Source organism: Cyprinus carpio, unplaced genomic scaffold, assembly GCF_018340385.1.
Source record: "Cyprinus carpio isolate SPL01 unplaced genomic scaffold, ASM1834038v1 S000006795, whole genome shotgun sequence".
Classification (NCBI taxonomy): domain Eukaryota; kingdom Metazoa; phylum Chordata; class Actinopteri; order Cypriniformes; family Cyprinidae; genus Cyprinus; species Cyprinus carpio.
The window spans coordinates 1,875,795-1,891,300 of NW_024879381.1; the positions used below are offsets into that span (position 1 = coordinate 1,875,795).

Consider the following 15,506-nt stretch of genomic DNA (forward strand, 5'->3'; position numbering starts at 1 on the left):
GTGTTTGTTTTTGTTGTTTTAGTTGTATGTGTTTGAAGTCTACAAAGAGTAAATATGTAAGCCACAATATAAGCAAAATAGATAAAACTGGTGAAAAGTTGCAAAAAAACAAAAAAAGACCCTTACAATATAGGAGTAAAAAAGACAATCAAAAGATTTGAACAGCTTTATTTAGAAAGAGCAAACATTTTGGTCACGATATGACTCTCTTCAGTGCCTGTATTCATCAAGATACTAATAATATGAACAAACAGCAGAAGAACATCTCTGATTTAAACATTCACTCATCACACAAACCTACAAGAGGGTCATGATGATTTTTTTAAACAACATCATACAAACCACATCCTGATTCATATACACCCTCCTTATTTTAAACACACAACCACAACAGTGCTAACTACATATTTTCTGATCAAAGGTGTGGGAAAGTAGTTTAATGCTATAACATGTTTGAAATGTTCAAATTATTGCATGATATTTCAAATTTATGGTTTGACTATAGCAGGATAATGTGAATGATATCAGTGTGTTTATCATGTGTTCAGCAGATACACTCATGATAATAGTTCGGCTCTTTTCAGAGGTTCGGTCAAATCTGAACTATATGAAGTCAGTCACCACACTGTAGACTTACTAAAACATTAAGAAAACATAAAAGAATAAAACACCACATATGTTTTTGGAGAATGGGTGGAAGTTTTAAAAAGTGATTCTAAACTTGTGAATGTGATAATTGTGTTATTGTTTCTCTTCTTCTGTGTCAGACACACTTCATGTTTGTCCACCAACAGTTAGGTTTGTATTTCTACAGATATAAGAACGTTTCTGGTTTAATTTTGACAGACCGCAGCTGGTTTTTGTTTTGTTTGATCATACATGGTGTTAACTTAACCATTGTTTTATTTTTTCATACACAAAACTGAAAACTGAATATATATGTATATATATACACACACACACACACACAACATTTTTTAAAATCATCATGAGGGATAGACTCTATTTTACCATTAAATATAGTTCATGCCACCACAATTCACACAATCTGTAAAAATGTTTAGCCAACCCAGTCAAATATTTACACATAGTTACATTTCAAAAGGAAGTTAAATGATGCAAATAAAGAATATTTCACCCATCAAGAGCAGTTAAAGTCTTAAAAAGTGTCAGAAGAACTATAACACTGTATCGTGTAGAAATGTGGTGTGTGAACTAGGAGGGTCAAACTCTGTTGGGGGAGGATACACAGAGCTGTTTTTAGCAGACAGTCTTTTTAATCAGACACTGAACTTGTAAAAATGTTTCACACACTTGCTTTGTTTTGTTTGTGCTGCTGGCGCCAAATTGGTAAGTAACAAAAGCATTTTTATGGCTTTGTTTCATTTTCCAGGTTCATTTTTATCATTGTGAGATCTACTTACTTTGAATTCAGGTCTCCGTTCTGAATTCAAAATAGAAATTTCCAGGCATAGAAATGTCATGAAAATAAAATCTGGAAAAGTGTTGGAAAACATTATTATAATGAATGTATATACTCTATCTCAGAAGCTGCTTACAAATCTCAGCTATCTTTTGTTAATTTGGATACAAATCTACCACAGCTAAAGTTTTCAATCAATCAATTTTTTTATGTAATGATGAAAAAAAAAATGAGGCTGAAAATTTTAGCATGTATTTTTAAAAATAAATCATGCATTTTTACACATTGATTCTGGACTAGCAGATAACCTTCAAACAAATAAAAGATCAAATGTTTGTTTCACACATATCTCTCTGTTCATATATTTCATCTTTCATTTGCTTCGGTGCGTCTGCTGCTGTTCTGGACGTCTCTCAGTTCATATTTAAAAAAATACCAACTAACTGATATTAGGCTTTATAAACCATCAAGAGTCTTTATCTGTGCTGAAACCTGTTGATGTTCATCAGGTGTGTTTGGTGAATCAGTGTCAGTGATGGAGGGAGATTCTGTCACTCTGAACACTGATCTTACTGAAATACATCAACATGAAGAAATAGTGTGGAGATTTGGAGCTGAAAAGTCTCTCATAATTGTAATCAAAGGAGAGAAACAATTTTTTTATGGGAGATTCAGAGACAGACTGAAGCTGGATAATCAGACTGGATCTCTGATCATCACAAACATCACAACTCAACACACTGGACTCTATGAAGTAAAGATTAGTGAAGGAAGACGGTCAACAAAATCATTCAATGTTTCTGTCTTTGGTGAGTAAAAAAATCACTTGTCCTGTCGTTATTTATTTTGAACAGGATTTTTCTGTTAAAATGTGTTCATTATTTGAGTTGAACATGTTTAAACCATCATTTTTACAAGGTTGTAGGGTTTATGATGTGTTAATAAAATCCATAAACATATAAGATATGAAAACCATATTGTTCATGTCTTATGGCCTTAGTATTGAAACACTGGGAACTTTAATCAGCCCTATTCACACTTTAGTGCCTCACTTTAACCTTTTGGAGGAATGGGTGAAAATGTAAACATTAATTAACAATGCAAGTTAAAATGTAATAAAATTTAATAAAATTATAATTTCACAGTTTGAGATGACAGAAACACTCACTGACAGTCAACATACAATGCTGAAAATAAGATCACTGTGTAGGTTTAACCTTATTTTTATTATTTACTAATATTTTATTATTATTCTCTCATGTTTTCAGCTCATCTGCCTTTTCCTGTCATCAGCAGTAACTCTTCACAAACATCATCATCATCATCATCATCACAGCAGAATTGTTCATTGTTGTGTTCAGTGGTGAATGTGGGTCATGTGACTCTCTCCTGGTACAAAGGAAACATTTTATTGTCCAGCATCAGTGTGTATGATCTCAGCATCAGTCTCTCTCTACCTCTGGAGGTGGAATATCAGGATAAAAACAGCTACAGCTGTGTGCTCAACAATCCCATCAGAAACCAGACCACACATCTGGACATCACTCAACTCTGTCAGACACATTTAGGTACAATAACAGTGCAATTCCTGATTATTTACTGCTACACCCCCCACTCCCCACCCCCACCCACAAAATTTAACGCTCACAGATATCTCTCAGTCTTGTCTGAGGTCTGACTGACAGACTTTCTGTCACTACAGATAATGGCCTACCTTTAGTGTACATAGTGTTGATCTCTGCTGCTGCTGCAGGAGCTCTGTTGATTGCAGTTGCACTCGGGATCTTCTGCATCTGCAGGAAACAAAGAAAAAGTGAAAAACAAGGCAAGTATTTCCTACACCTTTTAAAAACTATTTTTCAAACTTTCTCTGAATTTAAATTGATAAATAATCCTAAATATCATTTAATCATGTGAGGGAAATTTATTGTGATAGGTATTATGCTTTACTTTACAAAAGCGTGTTGTTTAGACTGTCTAAATGCTTCATCAGTATGCTTGAGTTATTTTGATGTGCTAAAAGACCAACAGGAAATGTGTGTGTGTGTGTGTGTGTGTGTGTGTGTGTGTGTGTGTGTGTGTGTGTGTGTGTGTGTGTGTGTGTGTGTGTGTGTGTAGACAAATGTGAATCAAAAAATATTATTTTAGAGACCCTATCTTAGCTTGAAAAGAATATGATTTGTATAAAATACTTAGAAACTCATCCAGGGGACATAGTTAGATACCATGGACATATATGTTGAACATTTGTCATGATTTGGACTCGATTAGTGTATAAAGGCAGACTCAGTTTGTTTCTCTTTTTCGCACTTTACAGCCATGACTGTATGACTGTCAACTTTTCTTGCAAGAAAATAAATCTTCAAAAGACTTTTTTCTCAAAAGACTGTTATTGAAATAGAAAATTGCCATGACAGTTATTCACATAATTTCTGTACTAAAGTTTATTTTTATGGAAGGTAATAATGAGTGTAGTTATTTGGTCATTTCAATGATTAGTGATATTTCACTTTAAGCTTCAGTAAAAATTATAAGCATGGACTGTATTTTAAATATAACCTTACTTACTCTGCTAGGGCCTTTTTACATGTGTGAAACAGGTAATTCAAAATGAATAAATTATGTTAAAAATGCATGTTAACTTTTTTTTTCTTTATTATTGATTTTTTTGATATGTGAGTCTAGTCAGTTGAGTCTTGTGAAGAGATCACTTACGCTGATCCAACATTCTACAAAAGAAAAAAACAGAAACTGGTAAGTCAATATAGATTTCACTTTTAAATATCTGCTAAAATCTTCAGTCAGTGAACATCATATACATATATATTTAGATAAAATAGATAAATAAATAGCTTGCTCAATTTTTGTTCATTGACTAGCATTCACCCCAAAAACTAACCATCAGTGACGTCTGCTTAAAGGCTGAATAATTTTAAACTTTAACAAGAAAATAATTTGTGTAGCGTGTCAATTCTATGTGTTATGTAAGGGGGAAAAAAGGACACTTACAGTACAAGATTAAAGGCAGATATTGGCTGATTTACTCTTTTGTACTTTGTTGTTAATAAATTGAATGTAACTTCAATTTGTTGCATTTATATGTAAATATATGATGTAATCTTTCTATCCATTTTTAGTTTAATAAAGACACATATTTTATGTAGGCTTATATTTAGAAATATCACAATAATTACAGATCCCACACAGAGATCACACTATTATTGTGTCTGGAAATATTCATGCATTACAAAAATCATATATTTTAAACAGAATGCAACATTATGGGTGTATGAGCATTATTCTGGGTTGTCACCAAGTCGTTTCCCATCATACTTTTGGTCGGTGCAGTGGGGGAGAGCAACGGCACTCTACTTCTAGGCCGCCTCATTGCCACAAAAGATTTTTGGCATATGTTAGCATGACATCAGAGCAAGTCGGACATAATTTAAACCCATCTAACCAGCATACATCTTGATCTCCGGTGATTTTGATGATGAGTCAATCAACAATTTATTAGCCAATGGCCAACAACAGACATTATTTAGAGACAAAAATTATTTATTTTTATTTAGCCTATACTCACAATGTAATGATTTTAAGTGATTTTTATGAGTTGGTTAACAACAGACATTGTTCTTTATCACTGATTTCATGTTGTAACGAGGGAGTCGTGATGATAGGGTTGGATCCAAATGCAAGGCTTTATTATAAAGAGTGTGGTCAGAACATGCAGGGTCAAAACACGAGCAAACAATAATATCCAAGGCACAGGCAAAAGAGTAATCAACATAATTAATCAGGGCAATAGTCAATAGTCTGGGCAGGCAGCAAATAATCATAAAAACCAGATAAACAGTCCAAGATCCAAAAACATGAAGGTAAGACAAGGCAAAACAATAAAACATGGGCTGAAACACACAAACTAGAAAACGTACAGGCTAACATTCAGTCACCAGTGATGTAAGAGTGTGTGTGCCATTCTTATACTGTGAGACTGATGAGGTGATGAGAGACAGGTGATTGCAATTGATGATGAGTTTAGGCAAAATATTATGTGAAATGGAGCCTGGGGTGAATGGTAAAGGGTACAGGATGAGGTGCCCTCTATCGGAGCTCGTGGGCACTTCAGCTAGGGTTCGTTACACATGGAGCGTAGTGTTAGTTCTGGTAGGTCACGTTAGTCAAGCTCGCATCAGTTGACACTCAACTGATCCACATCTACCTATAGAAATACGACGCCAATCAATCCTTTCAGTACTTATTCAGCAGCTACTTTGCTCTCCATCCCCAACTCCCCCTCTCATCCAGTCAGGACTTGGCATTGAATATTTCTCATTGAGTCAGACCACTGAATTATTTTGTTACAAGAAAAAAAAAAAAAATTACTTCAAACATTAATGATATATGCTACATTAATCATTAATTAATCATGTTCTGTTATGTTTACCCTAGGGTGCTATTTATGCTCTCCCTGCTCCTATTCATGCTAGGCTGCATGGATGGGCAGGGAGTGTTTGATAGTGATCCTGACAGAAATGTAATACTGACATTATTACTTGCATAGGCTAGATCTAATGTGAAATGCATGCCAAATAAATGAGTCACAGGTCTTTTAAAGCACTGGAGTGGGGTGAGTAGAGCCCGTTGCATTGGTGCCGTGACCCGGGTGGGAGTGAGGCTTAGGGGGGTGAATGTAACGGAGGCCAGCAAGTAGGTGCTGTGTAAGTAAACCTCACTCCCCTGATCTCAAGAGGTGCGTTAGCGACTGATGCTAGTGGCTGCACTCTTTAGTCTCCTTGTTAGTGCGCCTTACTCCTAAACCAGAGAATGGGGTTTGAATCCTGCTCGGAGTGGGGGGGGCAGAGCCTGTCATATATATATATATATACAGCTGAATTTGTCCAAAGTAACATTTGGGCCCTGAAGCAAAACCACTGGGAAACTACAGATGTAGATGTTTGATGGGGTTCCCTCAAGCTGTTTCATGTTCATGTAAAACTGCTGATCTCAATTATTTGAATGAGTTTTTATTTATTTTGCTGAATTTGATTTTATTTATTTTCACAGAAAGTTAAAGAGGAAGATAATGTGGTGTATGCACCTATCACAATGAGAAGATGATCAAACTTTCATCTTTTCTGAGACCCAGAACCTCCAGCAGCAATCTCAGAGTCAGAATCTATGGTTGAGTTTTGGCAATGGTGAGAATCACTATGTGTAATACTAATTTTGTCAAAATGTTTTGTACACAGATGGCATGATATAAATTAGATGATGGTTTTCGATTTTGTTCTAGTTTTAATGGTCAAAAAATGAGTCAAAATGAACCCTGTCTGTTGTCTCATTTATTTACTTTTGTACAGAGATGTGGTTTGATCTGTTGGTGGACAAACAGCTTCAGCATGAACATGTTGTTCTAAAGGAAGTTTGTAGTTTATGTCAGAGTTTGCATCTGAGGTGTCAATGTGTCTGTCAGTAGAATGTGGTTAAAGGGTGTTTTTCCATTCCTTGCCCATTTGATGTGTAGGAAGGCCAAACAGCTGAACTAAAAAAGAAACATTAACAGAAGAGGTTTTAACAGTAAAATAAAAGAGAAAAACACCTGACATCATTAGCCTACTTGTTACTGTGACATAGGTTCCTAAATTACTATGTACTTTTACCACCCCAAAAACAAAAAAAAAAGAGAAGAATGAATTGATTGAGTTATTTATTTATTTTTTTTGTATGTTTAGTTTATTATATTTTACATGCCAGAGTAAGTTTTTTTGTGGCCACCATTATTTTAGAACGTTTCTCCTTATTGTTTCCACGGCGATGCGTCATGCTTGTCACATGTTACATTACAGCTACAAATACATTGTATGACAAATGTATTGCTTTTTTTTAGTTTTTCCTTTTTTATTCAAAATATTCACACACTTGCTTACCATGTCATCACCTATCTGATATTCTGTTTCACAAATATATGTGAGTGTATTTTGTCATTTAAAAACCTTTATAACTGATCTTGATCGTGATCTATAAAGTGAGATGGGTGTCACCATGTTTGTTCACACTGCAGTTCTGAGAGTCCAGTCATTCAGATTTACAGCACCTGAATTAATCAATTTCTCACAAAATACGTGTAAGTAAAGGTGCATTCATGGTAGAGTTGGGGTACTTGGACTCGAGTCCGGTCTCGAGTACAATTTTAAGCAGACTCAGACTTGTCACAGACTCAGATAAATTGTTACTCTGACTCAAGCCTTTGGGACTCAGAAAATATTCAGAGTCCAACCAAATCCGGGGACAGTTGACAGAAATGTCACTGACCCACGGCATTATTACGAAAAGGATATTTAGTATATTTGAATGTGATTTTAAGTCTTGTGCAGTACTTGAAAGATGACAGGTTTCTGTGTACACACCCAAAGCACACTCACCGAAAGCGCCTCTCAGTCAGCGTGTGAATGCTGAATTAAGTTCTCTTTTGCATGTTATTGCTACACACTTAAACTAAAAATAATGTCAAAATGCCCGTCTGCAGTTGGTTTTGTCTTAAGAGAACCTGTACAGTAGGAAGAATATGGATGTGTCTAATTTGATTTGTGCGTCAGGTCTTAAAGCGACAGCAGCGTGAACCTGTTGCCGTCGACTGTAGTCCACTTTGAGTGTGCGCAAACTCATTTCACGTGGCTTGTGCATGGCCTTTTTTGTAACTTTCCGCGCAGCTCCACATTCGAAGATGCACGAATTCAGGGCGACTCTAGCCAAACATGCACATCTGTGCCGGCATTTGTATAAAACTCAGTGACTTTTCTTATGTATTGTAAAAAAACTCGTCCGTTTGGGAAGGTGCCCGCACAGTCAGTGGAGGCTAATGAAGTGAAGCCAGGCGAAAGTATAAATCCCGCTTTAGCCGAAAAAGCATAACGGCTAAAGCTAACACTTCCAGTCTGGCAGTTCGTGGGAAAGGAGACCAGAGGCCGTTTTTTTTTTTTTAATGGATGTTAATTGAGGAGAGGCTTCACTATGCTGAATAAACAGCTTTTTAGAGGAAACGGCTTATCATTTAATGAATCAAAAGGCTATCTGCTAATCTTCAACATTTTTTATACTAAACAATACTTTTTTATTTAACTATTTTTAGAGTTTACCACGAAAAAAATAAATAAATATTGTTTATAAGAAAAGTCACTGACTTTTTGCGATAGGTGGGATTCAGCTTATGGCACTTCTCATTCATTCCTATGGTATCTGTAAACGGCGATTGAGTGTCGTACAACTCTAGCTGAAATTCAGTGACGTCAAGGCTGTAATGTGATTGGTTATTAAGGCACACATGATCCAAGTTAGCTGTTATGCTTTCTCCAATAGTAAGAAATACAGACCCTCTCATCTCCCTATAGTTAGACGATCTCTGAACAGGCTTGCTTTGCGGTGAGTGATGCGGGTCAATGAGCCAGGCAGGAGGAGAAGAAGAGAGTAGCTGAATCAGTAAAGTGCTTAATAGGAACTCGCAGCAGAGGCAGGCATCTAACCTATCCTAATGTGTGAGCTCGCCATGAGTGTTGTAGAATACGTAAACACTCTTTAATAAAACGTAAATTCATCCCCCGCAATCTAGTCAAGTGTGTTCATAGAGGTGTCCATGGGCCAATGTGAATAAAGCTAGATTTAAATTAAAAAAGACACAATATTTTCGGACCTGACGTTTTATTATTATCCAAAACAAGATGTGATAGGAGTGTGATACATAGGCTACATACACTACCAGTCAAAATTTTTGAACAGTAAGAAAGATCCAATAGAAAGATCCAAAGATCAACATTTATTTGAAATAAAAAGCTTTTGTAACATTATACATATACCATTCAAAAGCTTGGAGTCAGTACACACACACACACGGAGGGATAGAATCAAATTAATATATTTATTTAGCAAGGATGCTTTAAATTGATCAAAAGTGATGATAAAGACATTTATAATCTTACAAAAAAAATATTTTTCAGATCAATGCTGTCTTTCTATTTATCAAAGAAACTTGAAAAAGTTATACTCAGCTGTTTTCAACATAATAAGAATAATAAATGTTTTTTCAACAGAAAATCAGAATATTTGAATGATTTCTGAAGGATCATGTGACTGGAGTAATGATGCTAAAAAAAATCAGCTTTGAAATCACAGGAATAAATTACATTTTAAAATATATTCAAATAGAAAACAGTTATTTTAATTAGTAAACATATTTCACAATAGTACTGCTTTTGCTGTATTTTGGATCAAATAAATGCAGGCTTGGTGAACAGAAAATAATTCTTTAACAAACATAAAAAATCTTACTGTTCAAAAACTTTTGACTGTTATCTATCTATCTATCTATCTATCTATATATATATATATATATATATATATATATATTATATCGAATTGGTAGTGGGCTGTCTGGACCAAAAAAATGTCAGGGCTGATTTTTTGTCCAAGTCCAGCCCTGGTCATAAATGTTAATCAAACAACAAAAGTAAAAGAGAAAATGGTAAAAGTAGCACCTCGGAAATTGTGAGATGTTTTCCTACTTTAGCAACTCGATTGGAGACGAAGTAGGATGCTTCCAGACACCTGTTGGACACTGATGTGTGTTTGCTGATACTGCATTTCAGCTGTTCAAGGCCAGATAACTTTAATTTGAAAAAGATTGGAAAAAAAAAAATCGAAGGGTTTGTGTTTGAGTCAGCTGTTCAAGGCCAGATAACTTTAATTTGAAAAAAGTGGCTTCATGCTGTCATTTGCCAGCAGATCTGCACATATGACACACTGGGGCAGCGGTTCAGCATCTGTCCCACATGTTGACTCACATGAGCCACCTGCTGGTGCGTGCGCAAATAACACCCGTCTACAGTTATTCTCCTCAAATGCGGGATGAGACACTACTACAGTTAATTAATTACTGTGCTTCCTGCTGGGAAATAACGTTTTCATTTATTTTGTCTTCAAAAAGGATAAAGGAAATAAAATAGTTGTACAGCGTAAGATATGCATGAAGACTCTTGCTTTAACTAAGGCTACTCAACCAACTTGAACATTTGCAGGTACAACTAGCAAGGAAATCATCATTTTAGCTAAAATGTAGTGTTTGTTAGTGATTTAAAATTCCATGGTGCGCATGACTGCAGTTGTACGTTTTCTAGGGGAAAATGAGCGGGTAAATGTAGAAATTAACACGATAGTCCCCAAAACGAGGGTCAGTAAATGAGATTAAGATCATAGCGTTTCAGTTAATGATTTAAAGATGTTGGCTTTTGGGTTAATGTTTTAATTAACACGAGAGTCCCCACACCCCGGATCAACTATATTTATTTTTTCGCTACATGTTAAAGAAAAAAATAAATAAAACTGCAATACCAAACTGTATAGCCACTAGATGTCTGCATAGCCTTTTATATAGGATATATATATATACCAGCTGTAATATCTAGATGGTGAAACAAGACACAAGATGGTGAAACAGATGGTGAAACATACTATAGTTAAAATTAGCTTTAATTTTAAAGTCATAGTCAAATAAAAGTACTTAGATATTGCTTTTTTGACTTTATTTACATATGTGACTAAAATGAATCCAAAAGTAATCTGATTCAGGCCCTTCAAGTGGATCCTGCAGCTTTGACATTTGAAATGATAACTGCAGATCCTGTTTCTGGATCCTTTGAACCATATATAAATCTGAATAAATGTCATCTTTATGTTTATAGTCTGTATATCTAAAAAATTCAGCTAGATCTAGTGCAGTGGTTTTCCATCCTGTTCCTGGGGAAGCAGTGCTCTGCACATTTTGTATCCTTTAACACACCTAATTCAGATCATCAGTTCATTAGGAGAGAGTTCCATGCACTGCAATGAGTGTGTCAGATGAAGGAGACATACAAAATTTACAGAGCAGAGGGTGCCCAGGACCAAGTTTGAAAACCACTTATTTATATGGCTAGTTGACATATAGGCAGTAAACTTTTTTTTTTTTTTTTTTTTTTTGGCAAAATTCCTTTTTTTCTAAAATACCTTTATTATATTTATGTAGTGAGTATTTTTATGTATTGGGAAGTATTGATATGTGAGTAAATTTATAGGTTCTTTAACTTCCTCAGTTCAACATTTTTTTTTCTGAACTGTACCCTACATTTGTCCTAGGGTGTCCTAGTGTTGTAAACTTGTCCTGGTGTGACATAGCAAAAATTAAGAAAAAACAAAAAAACTTACAGTCTACATCTGATTATTTTTGGAAATTAAAGTATCAACATTTTGTCAGAATATTAACACATTTTTTGCTAACTACTGTATATCAAAGACTGCATATGAAGGACACGGACCGGTCAAACAGAGCACTGTTCACTGTGACAGCTGCCGCTAATATTTGCACATTTTTGCTAACTGTATATCAAATGCTGCTTCTGAATGACTCGGTCCGGTCAAACAGAGCTGAAATTTGGGTTGTAAATATTTGTACATTTTTTCTACATGGTCAAGACAATAAACTATATAAAATCGCACCTTTGTAAGAAATCAGTCAGCATTTGAACTGCTATGTGTGTGTGTGTGTATTTTGTAGTTTTTCATATGCATCATTACAATATTCAAGTAAGCTTCAAGCCAATACCTGCATTTAAACTTTCTTTCTGACAAAGAATGCAGCAAACCGGTGTAAGTTAACTGGCTTCGGTCTTGGCTAAGCCTGAGGTACATCCCCATCTCCTCCATTATGATGTAAAACATAAAAACAAAAATAAGTAAATCTGGCTCCACCTATCCTGGCAGGATTTTCCTCTCCTCAGCTCTCCTCTCGCATCGTTGATTGCGACAAAGCGGTAATCGGCAACAACTGGTGGTGGAATTCGGAAATCCTGTGAAGTTGGTGCATCTCATGCACTTTGGAGGTACCTTCGTGCACTTTGAGGCCTGGCCTTCGAAGTCTGTGGCCTTCAAAGTGTGCACACTTAACTTTGGGACACAGCTGTAATCTAACATAATCATCAGACATAAAACAGCATCAAAACTGTGTAATGTTATGGAATAGAATGTCACCAATGAAGTGGTAATAATTACAGTCAAGCTTTGAGGTGTTGATTGACTGCATCTACGTTTTGATTATTATTCTGAATCCATTTTTAATTGAATGTAAGTTTTGATTATTTTTTTGTAACATTTTAGTTTTTTTATTTTTTATTTATGAAACTTACCCACATTGTGTTTTTTAAAAGAATAATTGATTATTGTATAATATTTTTTTTTTTTTAGAAGCTGCTATGTTGTTTTTTTTGATTCTTTTGTTTTTTTTTTTTTTTTCATACAAGTGTTTAAAAAAAGAATACATGAATTTGTTAATTTATTATTATAAAATATTTTATAAATAGTGGGGTTATTTAGTATTATTGATGTATTATTTTTTTTGTTTAATAAAAAAAAAAAACAAAAAAAAAGAGTATATATGTTCATACGTAAAGCGGCTCATGCTGAAAATATTAGCAACATTTTGTGTACATGTAGCTCAAAACAAGTTGTTAAAAAAAACTGGTTTGGAATTTTTTTAACATTTCACTTTTCTCTAATTTATGCCAAAATGGTCTAGTGTAGAGAGATACCCTACGCAGTAAAATCTCCCCTAACCCTGTTCCACAACACAATTAAACGCCAGCGCGAACCTACAATCCACCCCACCCACCCCCCCCCCCCCCGCGCCTGACCAGTAACTGTTAACGTTACTGTCGTTCAAAATGTCCAACATTGCAAAGACAGCATTAAAACTAAAAGATGATGAAATAATGAAAGTTCCCTTTGGAAAAGGAGAGGCCAAATCATTCATTAGAAAAGCAGTGAGTGCGAATGGCATCATTGGCAGAACAAGTGGGTCACATACAAAAAAGGGAGACACTCTTACAGCATTCAGAATCTAATTAAAGTGAAGTGGTTCAAAGTGAAATATAGAAGAGATGGAAGTGATCTTTTCAAGATTACAGGCTATGGGACATACTGTGTGCTTAAACTCAACGCTGTATTTAATGACAAAATGGGTGTCTGATAAATGTGAGGTATTTAACTGTTCCTTAAAATGTCGAGCATGTCATACTGGAAGTTGTAGTAATTTGATTTTGATAGACACATCTTGCGTGATAAGAATAGTGAATTAGGACGGGGAGTGGATTTAGAAAGGGATACTGGGGATAAGTGAGGACAGGAAACATGGGAGTGTTACGAAGCTCTCCTTTAACGTTCTTAAAATCTAAAGGATTATAGACCATAAACATATAGGGCCCCCCAAAATTTTTTATTATTTTTCTTGTTTTTTGTTTTCCTTTTCCTTTTTTTTTTTTTTTTTTTTTTTTTTTTGGATCAAGTAAAGGTACCCTGACATACTAAAACCATGAATTTACACACCTCCGGTACAGATAGTTGGCGGTAATGCACCGGAAAAAAATTGGTTCGCGACCCGCCATTAATATCCATAGACGGAAGCAGAAGAAAATGTCCCAACGAATCTGCGGAGTTAAAGACTTCTTTATCAAATTCAGGAACGTGTTGGTAAATGGAGAGGGAAAAGATATGGAAAATAGGAAAAAACTATGTAATTATTACAAGGTTAAGAATTGGTCACACTTGCATTAAATTACAGTCTTTAATAAAATAGGTGAAACATGATAACAGGAAAATGTTGACAATTGCGTGGGGAGTTGTAGAAACCGTGCAGCATAGTCCTTTTAGAATGTGCTCCTGCATATTGAAAGGGAGAGACAACAGTTTGTGTGTAAGTCAAGAGTTAGGAAGAGGGAGTGACCTTCTTTCCGTACAATTTTCAATAAAAGTATTAATAGGAAATGGGATATAGCCAATAAAGAATTCCATGAATTATTATTTAAACATAATCTAAATAAAACAGGAAATAGGTAATAGTATTTATTTATTTATTTATTTTTTCTGAGAGTTTGGTAACGAACCATTTTACAATATAGTTGAGGGGAAAGCAGTATGGTTTTTTGGAAAATGCCCATTTATTTTGGTCGTTGTGCTGCCAAACCGCCATTAAACACTCGAAGAGAAGGAAGAAGAAGAAGAAGAAGAAGAATCGGCGTTAGCCGAGAGCATCGTGGCAGAGCCGTCCTGGCGGCTATTCAAAATGTTTCAACAATGCACCGCAAAACCGCCTCAGGCCCTCGGTAACGGTATGTAGTTTCCAAATCACGTAGCACATGGGATTCTTTGTCAAAGGCTAACGTGGTCCGTGTATGTTTTGATAGTTTGTGTTTTTTCCGTTTGAAAAAACCAAAACAAAACTAACGAGACAACCACACCTGTGTGTTTTCGTTTTGTGTTTTCAAACAAAAACAAAGAAGAAGAAGAACGGTTTAAAAAAAGAAGCCGGGCTCCCGTTTTTGGTTCTGAATCCAAAAACACGAAAAATTGACCAAAACCAAAATCAAATAACGGTCCGATTTAGTTTTTTTTGAAATTCCTTTTTTCCATTTTTTACGTTTTGAAGAGTCTAACAATTTAACTACAGACAGGTTCGGGCCCACGTGACCCGGAAGTCATAGTAAATATGGCCTATCAAAACTAAAAGGCCAAGCTTTGTAGAACGGTCATAATAATGCAGCGCTTAACGTTAGACCCAGAGTAACGTTAGAAGAAGATAAAATCAATTAAATAAATAGCCGTATAGAAACCTGGAAGGACCGTAATAAATATGTTAGCAACAGTCGTTATTATTACAGCTATTTAATATCGTGCCTATCCAGACTATCAGGGTTTCCCAGTTTAATGAAAGCGCATTGTTTTGGTTGTATTCATTTTATGTTATTTTTAATTGCAAATAATAAATTAATATAAATATTTTAATAAAATAAATTATGTTCACTTGCATGACATACTGCTTGTTGTCTATTATACACACTATAAAACGTAAAACTCACACCGGTTAACGTAAGTGACGCAGTGGGATGAACTCATGAGTAAATGTGAGTTTAAGATTATGTGAAGATTTTTCTGAGCTGCAAAGCATGATAAGCATGATAAATTATATTATTGTTAGCGTTGGTTATTTGTTGAGGCTACTGGG

The 15,506-nt window shown here is 35.1% G+C and overlaps 1 protein-coding gene across 1 annotated transcript; it reads left to right on the forward strand.

Annotated features, from left to right (window-relative positions):
• Positions 1–200: 200 nt before the first annotated feature.
• On the forward strand, positions 201–3,101 carry LOC122144877. The gene is made up of 4 exons (XM_042756100.1): positions 201–219; positions 1,356–1,389; positions 1,925–2,232; positions 2,692–3,101. The coding sequence occupies exons 1-4, from the start codon at positions 201–203 to the stop codon at positions 3,099–3,101; spliced, it is 771 nt and encodes a 256-aa protein (XP_042612034.1).
• The last annotated feature ends 12,405 nt before the right edge of the window (positions 3,102–15,506 follow it).

Bases quoted from the DNA above. Each gene is read 5' to 3' on its own strand.
- LOC122144877 (XM_042756100.1), top strand. The intron at 1,390-1,924 runs CCAGGTTCATTT...AACCTGTTGATG, and splicing joins TTATGGCTTTGTTTCATTTT to TTCATCAGGTGTGTTTGGTG. The intron at 2,233-2,691 runs GTGAGTAAAAAA...TCATGTTTTCAG, and splicing joins ATTCAATGTTTCTGTCTTTG to CTCATCTGCCTTTTCCTGTC.